An 18,968-nucleotide genomic window follows, 5' to 3' on the forward strand; every position below is an offset into this window, starting at 1 on the left:
TTTTAAGTGATGTTCAGAAGATTAAAGACTTCCAGAAGAAGATCAGAGGAATTCAAAGCAAAAAACTTTCAGTGTCTACCTGCTTACGCAGTTTTACCACAAAGTTTGAGCTTATAGGTCAAATTTTTTAAAGTGAGAGATTATACTTTGTAATTATGTTAGAAATCTTAAGCATGGAAAAATAAAATTGAGCGTAAAGAATCAAAACTAAGAAATATTGAAGTTGCAGGACTTCTTAGAAAATGAAATTGAGCTTTTCGCCTTGTGGAATAGCCAAAGCTATTGAGCTTGTATGAACTAAAGGAGGAATTTCTGGAGAGAACTTCTGGAAAAGAAAAATGGAAATAATTCTTGAGAAATTCCGAAAAAAATCCAAGGTGATCCTCAAAACAATTCCATGGGCATTGTGGAGAGAACTTCGAATGAATTCTAAGGAAGTAGAATTACAAGGTAATTCTGAACAGACTTCCTACCCAAGGAACAATGTCGGTTTTATGAGGGTTCTGTTGACCATGATGTAGACTTGTAGAGTGCTTTTAAACCTCAATAAAACTTGCAATGTTACTTGGGTATAGAGAAGTCCAGAAAAACTCTGATGAGAAATAAAAAAAAACAAAAATACGGTTCCAAGAAAATTCTGACAAAAACTGCAAGAGAATAGTGATAAAAATTCCAAGGGAATACAAATCGAAATATTGTTGAAATCAATCCTAATTCAATGGTTATAACCAGTCTAAATATGCAATGGTTCGTTTGTTTGCATCCGTCTACGCCTCAATTTGTAAATTAAGCAAGAAGATTAAACATTATTTAAGATATTCATTAAAACTGTTTTGTCAGATGAATTATTAAACAATAAATAAATAAATAAATAAATAAATAAATAAATAAATAAATAAATAAATAAATAAATAAATAAATAAATAAATAAATAAATAAATAAATAAATAAATAAATAAATAAATAAATAAATAAATAAATAAATAAATAAATAAATAAATAAATAAATAAATAAATAAATAAATAAATAAATAAATAAATAAATAAATAAATAAATAAATAAATAAATAAATAAATAAATAAATAAATAAATAAATAAATAAATAAATAAATAAATAAATAAATAAATAAATAAATAAATAAATAAATAAATAAATAAATAAATAAATAAATAAATAAATAAATAAATAAATAAATAAATAAATAAATAAATAAATAAATAAATAAATAAATAAATAAATAAATAAATAAATAAATAAATAAATAAAGAAATAAATAAATAAATAAATAAATAAATAAATAAATAAATAAATAAATAAATAAATAAATAAATAAATAAATAAATAAATAAATAAATAAATAAATAAATAAATAAATAAATAAATAAATAAATAAATAAATAAATGAATAAATAAATAAATAAATAAATAAATAAATAAATAAATAAATAAATAAATAAATAAATAAATAAATAAATAAATAAATAAATAAATAAATAAATAAATAAATAAATAAATAAATAAATAAATAAATAAATAAATAAATAAATAAATAAATAAATAAATAAATAAATAAAAAAAAAGTAAATAAATTCCATGAACAACCTATTTATTTCGACAGCATTAAAAGGAATGATGAGAAGAAATCTAATGGAATTGTAATAACGTGGTTCTTTAATTTGTTTTTATAAAAAAAAATCCATCTTAAAAAACGAACTTAACCCTGCTGTCACGGGGACTGCTCTAGGCTTTCACTGAAAGACCTCTGATCATCCCCAGAAAACCATAAATACTTACTTTGTATATAGGTAGTGTTTTCTATCCGGGGAATCTGATTCGGTTTCCTGGCAAACAGAACTTTTTTTTTTAATAAAAGACATACTAATATACATTATTATTTCAGGGTTTTCGAGGGAAGTCGGAAGAAATTTCTGGGGATGTTCGAATAAGCTTCTGAAGTTGAAAAAACTCCCATGCGAAGATGAAAGAAACATCCGAGGGAAACCGAATTACTGAAGCAAATTGGTAGACAATTCCGAAGGAAGTCAGAGAGAAATTTCTAAGAAAGTTGTTGGAAGGAATTTTCGGGAAAAAAAACAAGGGAATTCAGAAAGCAACTCTGAACGAAGTCAAACGAAGAACGTCGGAATAAATTGCTGAAGGATGTCGGAGAAAACATGCCCGGAAATCTAGAAAAACTTCTTTAGGAAATTGACAGAAACTTCCGGGAAATGTTGGCAGAAAGTCCCAGGAGAAACCAGAAGGACTTCTGGAGGAATTCAGAAGAAGCATCGGAAAAACTTCATGACCTTGGAAGCAAAGGTTACTTGGTTTAAGTCAGAAAAAAGAAACTACTGGAAGAAATCTGGATAAACTTATGGAAGAACGAATGCAACTTCCGGTAGTGGTTGGAAGACCCTTTCTGGAGAAGACAGAAGAAACTTCCCATAGAAGTTGGAAAAAACTTGCTTGAGTAGTACTTCTGGAAGCTTTTGGAGAAAGTCGAAAGACTCTCCGGGAGATGTCAGAAGGACTTTTAGAAGAAGCTTCTGAGGAAAATCAGGGAAGTTGGAAGATTTTCCCGGAAATATCTTAGTAAAAAAACATTCGTGAGAAGATTGTCAGAAAAAGTATCCGGAGGAATCCGGAAAATTTTTTGGTGGAAGTCCGAAGAATCTACCAAGAGCGACAGAAGAAGCTTCAGATAGAGGTAAGAAACGACTTCCTTGGAAGTCGGAAGACGTGAGGTTTTCCAGGGGCAGATGGAAGAAACTTCTAAGAGAAGTAAAAAGAATACTACGCAGTAGATCCGGAGGATTTCGTGAGAAATCGGAAGTTTTTCAAGAGAAAATTCCGAAAAAAAAAGTCAGAAGTCAGAAGACAATTTAGAGGATGGTAGAAGATTTTCTGGAGGAAGTTGGAAAGAATTTTGATATAAATCGGAAGAAGGGAACTCAGAATAAACTTCCTGGAGAGGTCAGAAGAAAATTTCGACAGAATCCAGGACTTCTAGCCGAAATTTGCGGAGGAAATCGGATAAAACATCCGGGGGAGCTGGAAGATATTTCCATGAAAAAAGAGAAACTTCTGAGCCTAGAGAAGGTCGAGGAGAAGGCAGAAAAAGTTTCCAGGAGAGGCTCAAGGGAAATCGGAAACAGAAATGTTCCTGGAGACAGTCAAAATTAATTTCAAGGAGAAGTTGGAATAAGGTTTCAAAGGAAACCAGAAGGAATTCTGATGGGATATCGGAAGAAACTTCACGGAAAAATTAAAAGAGTCTTTTAGTGGAAAATTATGCGGAAGTTGGAAGAAATTTCGGGAAAAAACAGAAAAAAATCAGCCGGGTCGTGGGATGTCGTCAGACATAAGGGTTTCCAGCGACAGTCAGAAGAAATTTTTAGGAAGAGTTGAAAGAATCTTCCGGAGGAGATCCAAAGCAATTCTGGAGAATATCGGTAGAAACTTCCGGGGAAATCAAGCAAAATTGGAAGATATTGCCGAAAAAGTTCAGAAAAAGAAAACATCCGAGAAAATCGTACAAATGAAGTAAGCAGACTATTCCAGAAGAAGGCAGAAGCTTTTCTGGAAGAAGTTAGAAACAAATTTCAGGGAGAAGTCGCAAAGAACTTCCATGAGAACTAGGAAAAATCTACAGAGGGAATTCAGTAGAAACTTACGGAAGAGGTCATATGCAAAGTTCCAGCAGAAGCCAAGAGGACTTCTAAAAGAAACTTTCTGTGAAAGTTGAAGATATTCCAGGGAAAAAATATGAGAAACTATCGAACGAAGTCAGAAAAAAAAAACATTCAAGGGAAGTCCGCATGAAAAGTTTAAGTGATAATTTTAAGTGAGCTTTAAAGAAGATTCCTTGATTCTTGTGAGAATTATTATGAACTCGAAAACAACTGTAGAAACAATTTTCAATTCTATTCTTGGAGAAATATTAGTGCAATGAAACGGTTTAAAGGGCATACTAGAGAAAACCTCTATATTATTATAATGGAAGTCCAAAAAGAAGTGTGAGGAAATGATTGAGAAATCTTTAAAGATATGTTGGGAAGAGAACCAAGTATTATTAAGAAAAATCTGACGTAAAAACAATTACAAGATATGGGATACAAAATCCAAGAATTGTAAAAAAAATCAAGATTCTGAGCCCTAAAAAAATACTGCCTCTATTTCAAACCCTGTTTACGAGCTTGGTCTATAGCCTTTGATGCCGCATAGCTTCCGTGCCAAACGATTACATTAATAATACCAAAACATAGAATTTTACCTGAAACTGCTCGTGCTCCTTCCGCAACTGCTCTGCCTCCTGGTAGCTATTCGGAATCGAAAAGTTTGCCATCAGCATGGCTTCCCCGTTCCGAATCCACGAGATAACCTGGTTGGCATCGTTCTGAAAGTGACACAGCTGCATCGATTGCTCCAGCTTGATACGCTTCGCCTCGGCCAAATCCTCCAGGTCCAGTTCCCGATCGTGCAAAAATTCCAGCAAATATTGCACCCTGGTTTGGGCAGTCGTGTGCGGGTCGGCCATTATCAACACCCCCGACGTCTCGAACAGCTGCATCAGTTCCTGCCCAGTGTTAATCATCTGGTAGGTGGTGGTTTGCATTTGACTGACAGATTCGTTGTGCAACCGAAGCACTTGTTCGGTCTTCTGGAAATCTCTGGACACATCCGTATGCTGCAACTCTTCCGCCCACATTTCCAGCTGGGAACTAACTTCCAGTGCATCTCGTTCGAATATTCTCAACCGCAGATACATATCGAACTTCATCTTCCGTGCCTGCCAGAGAGTTTCTAATTCGAGACGATTTTTCTGTATTCGTTCCAAAGCATTCTGCACTGCCGTTAGCGATCCGGACGAATCTTCCTCTTCAATTGCTCTCAGTTCTTGCAGCAGTGCCTCACCTTGAGCAATGGCTTGGATGCAGGTTTTCAGCGTGTTTTCTTCTTGTTCTTTGCACTGTTCCAGAATACGCTCCGTACCTTCCAGAGTCTCATTTGCCAGTTCCATCGATTCCTCATTTGCCATTTCAGTATGCAACTGTTCCGACCATACTGCAATTTCTTTCTCGTTGGTATAGAACAACACCGCCAGATCCAATCGCCTTCTTCTCTGTTCTACGCGTTCCGCAAACGAGGCCACATTAGTTTCTAACTCTCTAACCACGGAAAATATCTCCTGCGGTGCAACTTCACCGGACCGAGCCAGCTCTTCGGCAGCTGCCAGCAGTTTCTCCGCATTCCTGTAGGTATTCTGAGCAACATTTTCGAAATGCTCGTGACTGGTTTGATATATCCGAGCCTTTTGCAAACTTTTTCCGATGCCACGGTTTTTCCGCAGGAACACATCGCCGTGATTCTGTAACCAATCGAGCACCTGCTTCACGTCCTCCTGAAACAGCCGGAGAGCTAGCTTCTGATGTAGCCGCAATTTCCCGGCGTGCCATTTGCTTTCCAACGCTCGATGATGGCCGAGTATTTGATGAATAACTGCCAATACATGAGACGCACCTTCGCTATAGTCAGCCGCCGGATTGCCACCGTTGAAGTGATTGGTATCCTAGAGTAGAGAGTGTAGGGAATTAGTAAATTACTGGTAAAACGGAAATGGCAGGCAGCACTTACATTCTTCCTCGTATTGACAGCCGGCGGCTGGTTGCAAACCTGCACCAGGTGATCCAATTGGTACAGAAGCTTTTTACTAGTGGAGTGCACCTCCGTGTAGGCCTGGCACATCGCCTCGTACAGCGATTGATGGGTTCGGATTGCCGTTTCCAAACTTTCCACATTGGTTGGCGTCGGAATGGTAGCTTCACAGGCCGCTGCCCAGCTGGTCACGCTATCCGTATACTGTTCCGCCTTATGATGGAACACAACCGAAAGTGAAAGCACTGCCGTCCGTTCGTCCAACGTGGTAACGAAATCCTTGCATGTTTTGTCCAGCCTGGTCGCCAGCGTGCGGATATGTTGGGCGGCGTAGTGATTACTTTCGATCAGGTTGCCAGCTACGGCCAATATTCGATTGATGTTGGAGGATACGTTTCTCGACGTAACCGCAAACCGTTGATGGTCATCGAGAATCTTCTTGGCCATCGTGTAGTTGTGCCCAATCACCACGTACGTCTCTTGGAAGACATCCCGATTATGCAGAATCCAGTCGAACATTTTCTCACAGTCTTGCTCGAAAAGTCTCAACTGGAAGCACTGATCCAGCGTGGTCTTCCGGTGCTGCCACATGCTCAGTAGCTGCTGTTGTGCATTCCGAACCGTTTCGAGCTGCTGAAGAACCTGGAAAATTGAATAAACTCACATTAGTATGTACATTGGGAGGCAGCCATATAATTACGAAATAGATTTCATCCATATATCCCGTACGCCGAAAATGAAAACAAAAGGCAACAAATGATTATTAATTTAATAGCCCATAGCCGTGCATATATTATCCCAGGTACGCGATTCCATTCGGTGCACATAATTGATTCACTTGCACTTTCGATGGTCGAAACGGAAAATGGAAATTGATGGGTGTGTAGATGGTATATTATTGTAGCCGCTTTTTTTCGGCAATCCGAATGCTTCTCTTTCGCGGGTGTGAATGTGCTTTTTTTCCTAGTTTTTCACTATGTACAGTTAATACATAGATAGTGGTTTTGTGATATAATGACTAAGTATAGCTTTCAAGCCAGCAGTGGCTGGTGTGGAATTTGAATTTGATGTTACATAAATTATTAAAGCACAAATCCATTTTAGAGAGAGAGTCTAGTATAAGAGAGGGGCGGATTCAAAACAAAATGCTTTGGCAACCTATGCCTAGGTGGGTGCTAGCAACACTGCCAATACAATCAAGATAGGAGCTGCTCGATTGGCTCTGACTTTGATAGTTCGTTTGGCTCAATACCAGCCAGTCGACTCTTCTCTTATACTAGATCCTCTCTAAAATCCATCATCGATGAGTGATGCACAGTCTTCTTCTTCAAGGCTTTTACGCTTCTGAAGCGAGCGTTTGTCGGGTCTCAACATAAGCTGTGATCAGACGTCAGTTTGTCTGTCGCAGTTTGCCAATATTTGACTGTTAAAATTTGACTGACAAGGTGGAAGTCGTAGTTGCTACTCCATTTCTGATCAGAACAAGTGAAATTGCACAGAGAACCATATAGATGGCGCTTGGGATAAGCATATCCATCTTTAATGTGCGAATTCACTATTTCAAGCGATTATAAATCTCCCAGTTATTTCCCTTTTTATTCCCGGATTTTTTTTTTAATTTTTCCCGGTTGTGGTACAATCAATCATTAATTACCCGATTTAAAGGGTTATACGGTCAAAATTTGGTCAATATCAACTTGACGTATTTCTTTCAATTTTGCATTTAAAAAACCTGAACACCCCTCATTTTGAAGGTGTGTGTGTGTGTAGAATGTTGCTCCTATTTTGATTTTGGAATTCACTCTTCAGTTGTCAAAATGCCGTCCAAGCAAGAAGAGCAGCGTATCAAAATTTTTCTCGCGCATCGCGAAAATCCGAGGTACTCGCACGCAAAGTTGGCAAAATCGCTAAAAGTTGCCAAATCAACCGTTACAAATGTAGTTGAAGTGTTCGGGGAACGTTTGTCGACAGCCAGGAAGTCTGGATCGGGGGGAAATCGAAAACCGGAAGCCGCTGAGACGACAAAGAGAGTTGCCGGTAGTTTCAAGCGAAACCCTAACCTCTCTCTCCGAGATGCCGCAAATAAGCTGGGTGTATCGTCTACAACCGTGCATCGAGCCAAAAAACGAGCCGGACTATCGACTTACAAGAAGGTAGTGACTCCAAATCGCGATGATAAACAAAATACGACGGCCAAAGCGCGATCCCGGAGGCTGTACACGACGATGCTGACGAAGTTTGACTGCGTGGTAATGGACGACGAAACCTACGTCAAAGCCGACTACAAGCAGCTTCCGGGACAGGAGTTTTATACGGCAAAAGGAAGGGAAAAGGTAGCAGATGTTTTCAAGCACATGAAACTGTCAAAGTTCGCAAAGAAATATCTGGTTTGGCAAGCCATCTGTACCTGTGGCTTGAAAAGCAGCATTTTCATAGCTTCCGGGACTGTCAACCAAGAAATTTACGTGAAAGAGTGTTTGAATAAACGTCTGCTGCCTTTCCTGAAGAAACACGGTTGTTCCGTACTGTTTTGGCCGGATTTGGCATCTTGCCATTACGGTAAAAAGGCCATGGAGTGGTACGCCGCCAACAACGTGCAGGTGGTTTCCAAGGACAAGAACCCTCCCAACACGCCAGAGCTCCGCCCAATTGAGAAATACTGGGCTATTGTCAAGCGGAACCTATAGAAGACCAAAAAAACTGCTAAGGGCGAGCAGCAGTTCAAGGCAAACTGGCTTTCTGCGGCGAAGAAGGTGGACAAGGTGGCTGTGCAAAATCTGATGGCAGGGGTCAAGCGTAAGGCCCGGCAATTCGGATTTGGAAAAGAATTTTATACTAATTGAACTTGAAAAAGAAATTTAATTTGATTTTTTAAATAAACGATTTCACCGATTTACACGCGTTTTCCTTTGACCAAATTTTGACCGTATCACCCTTTGGCCACCCTTTTTATCTTTTCTTATGTTCTACGAAACACATGGTCATGGTTTTGCACCAACCTTCAATATCCATTTTGAAGATGAGTGTAAAAGATTTGAAATTATTGTGTGAAATTTAAAAAAAAAAAGATTAAAGTCTGATTAAAGCCCCTCCACACTGACAAAATTTGGTTCTTACTGTATATACATTTGAATCAGTGGCGTATCGTAACCTTACTTTTTACCTGTTCAACCAGTTTGAAAACGTAATTTGGAGCCATAACTATATTCAAATCGATCCCAAAATGCATAGGGTCTTCTAGTTTCACTAATTTGTATTGATTTAAAGCAATAATAACTTGTTATATGTTTACGTTTTGATAGTTGTTGTACAGATAGATTGAGGTTAGGGCGACGCCACTGATTTAAATTGAGCATAAAACCGAAACATCAATCGGTCATCAATTTCCGGTCTCTAGACGTCACTATGATTCCAAAAATACAATTTTTCGAATCATAGTGACGTCTAGAGACCGGAAAACGATGCCCGACGCCATTTTGAAATTCAATATGGCGGCTTCTGGTTGTATTAAAGTCTGGGAAACATTATCAAACACTTATAGATATGGATATGTTTGGAATCGTGGTGACGTCTAGAGACCGGAAATCGATGCCCAACGCCATTTTGAAATCCAAGATGGCGGGATGGCGGCTTTCGGTTATACAAAATCTAGAGATCATGGTCAAATATTGATGGGTATTTTTTGAATCGTCTAGAGTCCGAAAATCAACATCTTACGTCATTTTGAAATCCAAGATAGCGGCTTCTGGTTATATTAAAGTCTAGGAAACATTATCAAACACTTGTAAATATGGGTATTTTTGGAATCGTGGTGAGCTTTAGAGACCGGAAAACGATGTCCAACGCCATTTTGAAACCCAAGATGGCGGCTTCTGGTTATAATAAAGTCTGGGAAACATTATCAAATACCCTTCAATATGGGTATTTTTGGAATCGTGGTGACGTCTAGAGACCGGAAATCGATGCCCGACGCCATTTTGAAATCCAATATGGTGGCTTTTGGTTGTATTAACGTCATTATCAAACACATTAAAATATGGGTATTTTATAAATCGTGGTGACGTCAAGAGATCGGTAATCGATGTCCGACGCCATTTTGAAATCCAAGATGGTGGCTTTCGGTTAAACCGATCAATGTCCGTAGACGTCACCATACTTCCAAAATACCCATATTGAAGAGAATTTGACAATGTTTTCCAGACTTTAACCAAAAGCCACCATGTTGGATTTCAAAATGGCGTGCCAATTGTCACAAATGACATCAAGATGCCTAACCGCAGTCGATTTGATTTGATTCTAGCTAGTTTTCAACCCGACAAGTACGCTTACTCAGATCGGGCTTTTCCACTACCACTGCTATTCCGCTGTCATTGCGCTTGGGCCTTGACTCTTCCCTCATGTTTTCAAAAAGATTTTCTGCATTTGCCGAAAAACCTCTCTCTGCATTGGCGTTGCCATGCGATAAGCAGTAAATCATTTTCACAACCAACAATAGTTCTAAATACGCCGACCAATAACCTGTGCCAAAAAACGTCCAGTCGATCTTTTTTGCGATCATATTGATCAAATGTGCATTTACCTGTGCAATATTGTTCAGATGAGACATTTGAGACATCGCGTTGCACAAAAAAGGCACCATAGGGTTTTCCGTCTGAAATTCGCATAGAAATGGCTCAATTTCGACAGTAACTGATTTGAAGAAAGCTAGCTTAAGTGCTGTCCAGACTGAGCAGTTATAACATGTTATAACGGTTGTCAAATAATTGCAACGCACAAAACCCGCATCAAGATAGCGCTATAACATGTTATAACTCTGTAGTCTGAACGTACTATTAAAGCACAGTCCAGACTGGAGAGTTATAACATGTTATAACGGTTGTCAACTAATTGCAACACAAACCACCATCATGATAGCGCTATAAGATGTTATAACTCTGTAGTCTGAACGTGCTATATAGTACGTTCAGACTACATAGTTATAACATTTAATAGCGCTATCTTGATGGTGGTTTCTGTGTTGCAATTATTTGACAACCGTTATAACATGTTATAACACTCCAGTCTGGACAGCGTTTTAGCCATCAGCAGCGAGTCATTCAAACAGTTTTTAACATCTTGGTAGGAAGCTGACGTTGGTTCGATTTTGTCTTTCTGGACGCCTTTTGAATAAATTTTCATATTTGCGGAGTAATTTTGATTGTCCTCTGAACAGCAGCACTATTTTCCAACCATCGGTTACCGCAAAAATTTAACGGGAATATGGTAGATCCAGAATACATCATGATAAAAGCACATCTTTGAAGATATTGTAGATTCCACGCAAATATATGACAACATCCCAACTGATACTTCGAACACTATCCTTGAATGCATTATGCAAAATATACAGCCCACAGCTTCCCAGATCTATCAGCTTCTCGTTACATTTTTGTACCTCTCGCTTCAATTCACATTGGACCCATCCATCTTACAGCAACTTGTTCAAAGAGATACCGGCAAGGGCGTCCATAAACGCAGCGAGTAGAACTGATGCCGCCCGGGATTTTCCCAAAAACTTCGACGTCATGCACTGATAAAATTTCAAAGATTGTTTTTATGTGTCCCACACATGATTTTTTGCAATGTGATCAACATTATTTTTTTCCCTGACCTACACTAAAATTCCCTGACTTTCCAGATCATTAATAGAATTCCCTGACATTCCCTGACTTTCCAGGTTTTTCCAGGTAGTCGACACCCTGATAATGTCTCCCAGATTGTTTATACCCAGAAGCCGCCATCTTGTATTTCAATATAGCATTCGACATCGATTTCCGGTCTCTAGACGTCACCATGATTCCAGAAATACCCATAGTGAAGTGTATTTGACAATGTTTCCAGATAGTTTATATCAGCAAGCCGCCATCTTGGATTTCAAAATGGCCTCGAACATCGATGTCCAGTCTCTAGACGTCACCCCAATTCCAAAAATACCCATGTAAGGGTATTTCATAATGTTTCCCAGATTGTTTACACCAGAAAGCCGCCATCTTGGATTTCAAAATGGCGTTGGACATCGATTTCTGGTCTCTAGACCACCACGAATCTAAAAATACCCATATTGAAATGTATTTGACAATGTCTCCCAGATTGTGTATACCAGGTAGCCGCCATATTGGATTTCAAAATGGCGTCGGATTTCAAAATGGCGTCGAATTACCGGTCTCTAGATGTCACCACACTTCCGAAATACCCATATTGAAGGGTATTTGACAATGTTCTCTAGATTGTATACAACCAGAAGCCGCCATCTTGGAATGCAAAATGACGTTTTCCATCGAATTTTGGTCTCTAGACGTCAACCCGATTCCAAAATACTCATATTGAAGGGTATTTCCTAATGTCTCCCAGATTATTTACACACGGATGCCGCCATCTTGGATTTCAAAATAGCATGGGACATCGATTTCCGGTCTCTAGACATCATCTCGATTCCAAAAATACCCATATTGAAGGGTATTCAACAATATTTCCCATTAATAATGTAACTGGAAGCCACCATCTTGGATTTAAAAATGATGGCGAACATTGTGTCCGGTATTTACACGTCATCTTCGTTCTTAAAATATCCATGCTGTAAGGACAGAAATCAATTTCCGGTATCTACACTTCGTCCCCGGTCCGAAGTATAAATATTGATTCGGATTGGAATGTTTTTTTATGTTGACCATTTGGGAGATGTTCAGTCAAAAATGTATAATTTCGAACTATCATTGATACAGATAGAATCCCCATCTCTATCATGTGATAGTTCAACTATCAGATGGACCATTTATCATTATAGCAATGAAAAATGATATTGTTTCTATCTGTGCTATCTCATCATTGATTCTATCTATCATTTTTTCTATCATGATAATATCAGAGATGGGATAGAGGTTCTTTCATGATAGACTGAGAGAAAATCTATCAAGAGCAAATTTTCATTACGTCGAATGTAACAAAGGTAAACAAAGTCGAGCTATCAGTGTCAATCGATGCTCCTGCTATTACACTATATACTGTCCGAATATAGGATCACATCCCATTTTTAAATTTATTTACCAGTCGAATTGCTTTTTGGCGTAATCACCTTCCGATCAAAATAGTTTTCGATGTTACTTAAGTCACCCGATTTCTATGGAGATGCCGTTTGCCTTAAGTAGCAGCACTGAGAAACCCGTGAAAAGTGTACTTTCGTCGTTTCGCATTCTCATTATTAAAGTGAATAAATCGAACTGTTTGTTGCTAAGATGATTTCGGAGGTCCTAAAATGATGAATGGGCTGCACGTAAGGAGACGTAATTGATAATTCTCCCGAATATCCTGGTAAATACACTTTGACTTAAGTAACAATAGGGGCCACCAAACGACGTATAATAACTTTTGACTCAAAAACCAGTATTTCTTAGCATGAAAGCTAGCGATTTGCCTTTGTATGATTAAAACCCGGCTAAATATGTTAAACATTGCTTTCACTATGAGCTTATATGTGTTTAATTGAAAATAGGAATAACTTTTCGGTCATCAAAACAAAACTTTATTTTTCTCGGATCGGTGCGAATGTTACTTACGACATAATGAAAATTTGCTCTTGCTATCATATAGAAACCTATCACTGCACAATGGTCCAGAGCAGAAAAATACATTGAAATTGGGTTTACCGCAAAATCTACTGGTTTTAGCGTTTTGATGTCTTGGAAAGAGTTGTTGGTAATGAAAAAATGCATCTTTTCATTGGATCAGTCATCATAGTGATTCAGTTTTAGGGTGACTTCATAAATCTAACTCTTCCGGAAAATTTTTGGGATTTTTTTTTACTTCTTCAAAGTTGTAGAGAACGCAAAACCAAGCAACTTTGTCGAAGACGTCAAATTTTTATCTCATCATCTACGCATTATACTGCCGTTCTACGCATAAGAGTCCCACGGTGCATAAGGATTGCATAGAATATGGGACAGTTATGCGTATAACGCCAGTATACGAACTGAAACAACTAGAAGGTTAGGGTGATTCATGAAAAAAACAGTTTTTTGACCATAACCTTTTTTGCTTTGTATTTAGAGAAAACTGTTCTTCAAAAAACTTTTATTAAAGTTCACACATTTTGATCACCTAATTATGATATTTGGACCACTGAATCAAAAGATATAGTCATTTTAAGGTAAGAAACAAGTATTTTTCAAACTTATATAACTTTAAAACGCGCCAATTTCAAATCGATTGAAAGTAATGGAAAGAAGAAATTTGGTTCTATATTTGCTGAAAAAATGGCAGAGGTGTCATTTTTTTAACTCGAGATATTTGAATTAGAAAATTGCCAGTTTTTAAGGAAAAAAGCCATAGAACATGAATAAAAGTGGCAATAACCGGTCATTTCTCCTAAAAACTGCTAAAAGCTATTGTAAAATAATAGTGACAATTAATCTAAGCTGTTTGCTCACAAAAAATGTTTTGACAACTCGTTCCGAGCTGAAATTTTGGATACAAACAAATTAAAGGGAATTAGTTGCTGTGATTGAGCAATTATTTAATGTTTTTTTTTTTTTAATAATGATCGAGGTTATCAATAAAATGAACTAAAACAAAATTGAGCAACAATTACAGCAATTATCCAAAGACTTCTGACTTTTTTTTGCGTTTTTTAGTCCTTTTTCAGGATCTTGGAGGATTTAAAAAACACCATAATTTCTTCTTTCTATAGAGTTGAAATTGGCTTGCGCGTTTTAAAGTTATATTAATTTGAAAAATATTTGTTTCTTACCTTACCTATATCTTTTGATTCAGTGGGCCAAACGTTATAATTACAGGGTGCGTGACGAATTTTTGCAGTAAATTTCAAATATAATTGCTCATGCTAGTGCATCATGATTTAGATATGTTTGGCAGCACTGGATAGCTTATACTGTTAGGTGTAAGATTGAAACAAACAATGTTGAGTAAACGTAAAGATGTCGAAACAAGAGAGCAATCTGTCAGCCGTTGTCGCTTTGTTGCGCGCCGGAGTATGCATGAAAGAAATAATTCGGTCGGTAAATGTGTCTGAACGAACAGTGTATAATATTAAAAAAGGCTTGGGAAAGTGATAAGACGGAGCACCTGCTCATACTGCTAATAAAGCACAGAAATGGCTTACGGAAAATATTTCGTAAATTTGGCCCCCAAGCAGTCCCGATATCAATCCGTTGGATTATTTTGTATAGGGCGTCGTCCAACGGGATACCAATAGAACCCCTCACACCACACTTAAGTCGCTAAAAGCTAAAATCAAGGCAGTGACGACATCTATGGATCGAAACATTTTAAAACGTGCATACTGCAGTTTCCGGAAGCGTCTAACTACAGTCGTCGAAAGGGAAGGCATTTTTTTTAATAAATTTACTTACAACTTCCATATGTTGCGAAAGAAAATAAATCACACAAAATTCATTGCTAGAATAACTAACTGGTGTATTTTTTCTCAAATATGCCATTTACTGCAAAAATTCGTCACGCACCCTGTAGGTGATCAAAATGTGTGTTTTTTAAAGTTCTAAAAGTGTTCTGAAGAACAGTTTTCTCTAAATACAAAGCAAAAAAGGTTATGGTCAAAAAACTGTTTTTTCATCAATCACCCTAACCTTCTAGTTGTTTCAGTTCGTAGAATGCGTAAATGATGAGATACAAATTTGACGTCTTCGACAAAGTTGCTTGGTTTTGCATTCTCTACAACTTAGAAGAAGTAAAGAAAAAATCCCAAAAAATTCCCTGAAGAGTTAAATTTTTGAAGTCACCCTAAAACTGAATAACCCCTTGCGGAAAACCCAATTTCAATGTATTTCGACAGTGAGCATTCATAAGGGCGTATACGCGATGATCGATTCTCTTCATCGATTTTCTCTTTTGTTAATAACTCGCTAGATTTAGCGTTTGTCGGTGCGTTTGCTGTTGCTTTTGATAGCCAATGCAACCTGTTACAACTCTACATTGAATAAATTCTACAAAATTGTTTCGCTTAGCTGTAGCAATGCAAAGAGAAAATCGATGAAGAGAATCGATCATCGCGTATAGGCCCTTATGCATGCTCACTGTCGATTTGTCCGCTCTTGACCACTGTGCACTGTGCTAGGCCTCTATTTTATCTGATAGATGATATTATCACCATTTATCAGATAATTTTGATGCCTGCGTGAGTAAATATGAGAATGATAGCGAATAAGAGAGTAACGGGTGTTCAATAAAAAATGAGAATGATTTCAGTGCCGTCCAGCGCTCTTGTGAGGGCATCTCCAATATTCATTGACGTTTTTTGAAGAATAAACATTATGTTTTTAATAAAAAATACTGAATTCGTTGATTTTTTTTTTTTTACTAGCTATATGACTGAAAAAATTCTCATTTTTAATTGAACACCCGACAGAGAAAGAGCGGTAGAAACGAGAGAATGAAATAAAGGTAAACCTTATTACAGTAAACTCCTTATAAATAGATATTTGCGAACAACAAGTTAGGAAAGAATTTCGAGTTACGGTGATAAATTTTGGAATGTTGCATGGAAAATGTGGTTGAAGTAGCCAAAATTTCCACAGATTTAGGGAGAATATCATGTTTAAGAGAATAAGACTTGACTGTATTTGAAATGTGATAGGAATTCCAACATAATATTTATATAATTATAATATAATTAGCTGATCATAAAAAGGGTTGTTAATCGATAACCGTCGATAACATCTGCAATGCTGAATTAAAAACGTTAACGCAGACGTTACGGTTAGGTTAAGTTAGGTAGTTAGGTAGGTTATCACAATTTTCAATTCAAACAAAACAAAAGGGGTATTCTGCATAGTAGTTGAAAAACGCAAATATTAAATTAGAATATCCCATAAAACAAAGATGAAGATCCAGATAGGCTAATCAACTAAAATGTTAAATCAATGTACAATCATAATCAACGTAATTTTACCAGATCGAAGCAGCATTGGGAAGTAAGAGGTTGTAAAATTGACCCACACTAATTGCCGTGCAATTCACAAAAGAGTAATTCGATGGAGACATTTTCATATTTTCGTTTAGGTACATATAGGGTAACCAACTTGAATTGGACCCCTACATATTTTGGACCCTTTTCATATATTTTCCTCGCTTACTGTCTAGTTTCTTCAAATTCATCTGAGTTGATGTTGTAATTACATTCTTTCAATTACTTGCTATGTCTCAAGATCATTAGTTCACCTCAAATTGCTTACAATTGCTCAATTTATGCAGTTTTAGAAAATGTTATCGAAAAAGTTTCATGTTTCGACGTTTGTCAAGAGGAATCGGCGTTAATGTACTTGTTTTAAATTTGGTCTAAAATATACAATTCAATGATTTTTTTTTTATCAAATCAGTTTATCTGACTTTGGAAGATGTATTTCACGTGTTTATAAAGATTTCACCTTAAGATTTTACTTAAAAAGCATTAAATGAAAAGTGTCCAAAAAAGATCGTAACAAAATGTTACCAACTTATTTTGGACACTTATCAAATGAGAATCATCAAAAGAGCGACAAAAAAAATTCCGGTTGGTCGATCGTGCTATTATCTCAGATTTCTGATTAAATTGGTAAGTAAATCAATCAAAATTATATGAATTCATTGTTTTTAAATATATTTCTTGTTTATCAGGCGATTCAAAATGGGAAAAACGGCAAAACACGTAGAGTGGTCCACTCTAAGTTTTCCTAGTTTTCCACAAAAGTTTTCCTATCTCCCAAACGCATTTAAATAAGGGGCTGTTCATAAACTACGTAGACGCTTTAGGAGGGTGGGAGCGTCTGCGGTCCATACAATTTTTTAAATTTTGTGTTTGAGACTGTCTTCTACGGAAGGGGGGGTTGAAATCTCTCAAAAACAGCCCATACAAAAAATAATATGGACTGCAAGCATAGAGTCAGGTCTCCGTATTAAGATTGACTTCTGAATGATTTTTTTATGGTATGATCAGTTGTTTCCTTATGTTATATTATATTTCCTCCGTTACTCGCGCCAACTTTTGTAACACGAGTACTCACGCGTTGTACTATGTACAACAGTGTGAGTTTTCCATTTCCATTTTGCAGCCGAGCTACCAATCGATCTGAAATCAACGAGTATTCCTCAAAAAACTTGCTTTTAACTAAACAAGCTAAATATTTATTACAGTTAACCCCCAAAATATGCGGATAATAGAGAAAATGTAAATGAAAACCGCGTAAATGGTGTCCATACTACGAGGGTTCTGACTTAATTGGTTACAACATGGAATATCTCGAGATCCTGACCAGATAGAAAGTTACTGTCTTTGCCAATGTAGTTCTAGAGATCATAACCTTTTTGCTGGTGGACAGTAGTTCAAAATTTGCTCACTACATAGCGCTAGTATACATGTGAAGTTCTCGCATGTGATATATCTCGAAATCCTGACCAGATAGAAAGTTACTGTCTTCGAAAAAGTTGTTCAGGAGTTCAAAGCCTATAGTTCAGAATTTTTTCACTATATGGTGCTAGTATATACGTGAAATTCTCATATAAAATATCTCGAAATCCTGATCATATAAAAAGTTACTGTCTTCGGCAAAGTTGTTCAGGAATTCAAGGCCTTTTTGCTGGTGGACTTAAGTTCAGATTTTTCTCACTTTGCAACGCTAGTATACATGAGGAATTCTCGCATATAAAATATCTCTAGATCCTGACCAGACAGAAAGTTACTGTCTTCGGCAAAGTTGTTCAGGATGTTAGGATCTTTTCGTTGGTGTATAGTAATTCAGAATTTTTCCTTTACGTGGCACTAGTATGCGGGTCATTCAGAGATATTTTATATGCAAGGATTTCACGTGTCTTTCAACGTCACCTAGTGAGAAAATTATGTACTTTCCACCAACGATAGGGTTTGATCTCCTGGACAACTTTGCCGATTACAGTACATTTTTAGCAGGTCTTGAGATATATCATATGCGAGAATTGCACGTAAATATATACTAGTACCATGAAGTGAAATATTCTGAACTACCGTCCACTAGCCAAAAGGCCTTGATCCCCTGAACAACTTTGCCCAAGACAGTAACATTCTATCTTGTCATGCTCTCTAGTTTTTTTTATATGAGAGAATTTAACGTGTATACTAGAACTACATAGTGAGAAAATTCTGAACTATTCTACACCAAGCAATGATTTGACCTCCTGAACAACTTTTTCAAAGACAGTAACTTTCTATTTGGTCAGGATCTCGAGATATATCATATGCGAGAAGTGTATATGTATACAAACGCAACGTGGTGAGAAAATTCTGAACTA

At 37.0% G+C, this 18,968-nt stretch overlaps 2 protein-coding genes across 4 annotated transcripts in view; one reads left to right on the forward strand and one right to left on the reverse strand.

Moving 5' to 3' along the window:
• trio overlaps window positions 1–18,968 on the reverse strand; it is a 262,794-nt gene that overhangs the window by 180,766 nt on the left and 63,060 nt on the right. For all 3 annotated transcript variants that reach the window (XM_065229671.1, XM_065229670.1, XM_065229669.1), the window contains exons 4-5: window positions 5,637–6,299; window positions 4,276–5,571 (exon numbers count right to left, since the gene is read on the reverse strand). In XM_065229671.1, coding sequence (XP_065085743.1) covers window positions 4,276–5,571; window positions 5,637–6,299 — 1,959 coding nt within the window. The remainder of the gene's footprint in view (window positions 1–4,275; window positions 5,572–5,636; window positions 6,300–18,968) is intronic.
• Window positions 1–18,968, forward strand: part of app (Palmitoyltransferase app) — a 183,861-nt gene that overhangs the window by 11,270 nt on the left and 153,623 nt on the right. The window lies entirely within an intron of this gene.

The sequence above is a fragment of the Ochlerotatus camptorhynchus genome, unplaced genomic scaffold, assembly GCF_037179485.1.
Source record: "Ochlerotatus camptorhynchus isolate MF236.1 unplaced genomic scaffold, CSIRO-AGI_Acam_v1.1 ptg000319l, whole genome shotgun sequence".
Taxonomy (NCBI): domain Eukaryota; kingdom Metazoa; phylum Arthropoda; class Insecta; order Diptera; family Culicidae; genus Ochlerotatus; species Ochlerotatus camptorhynchus.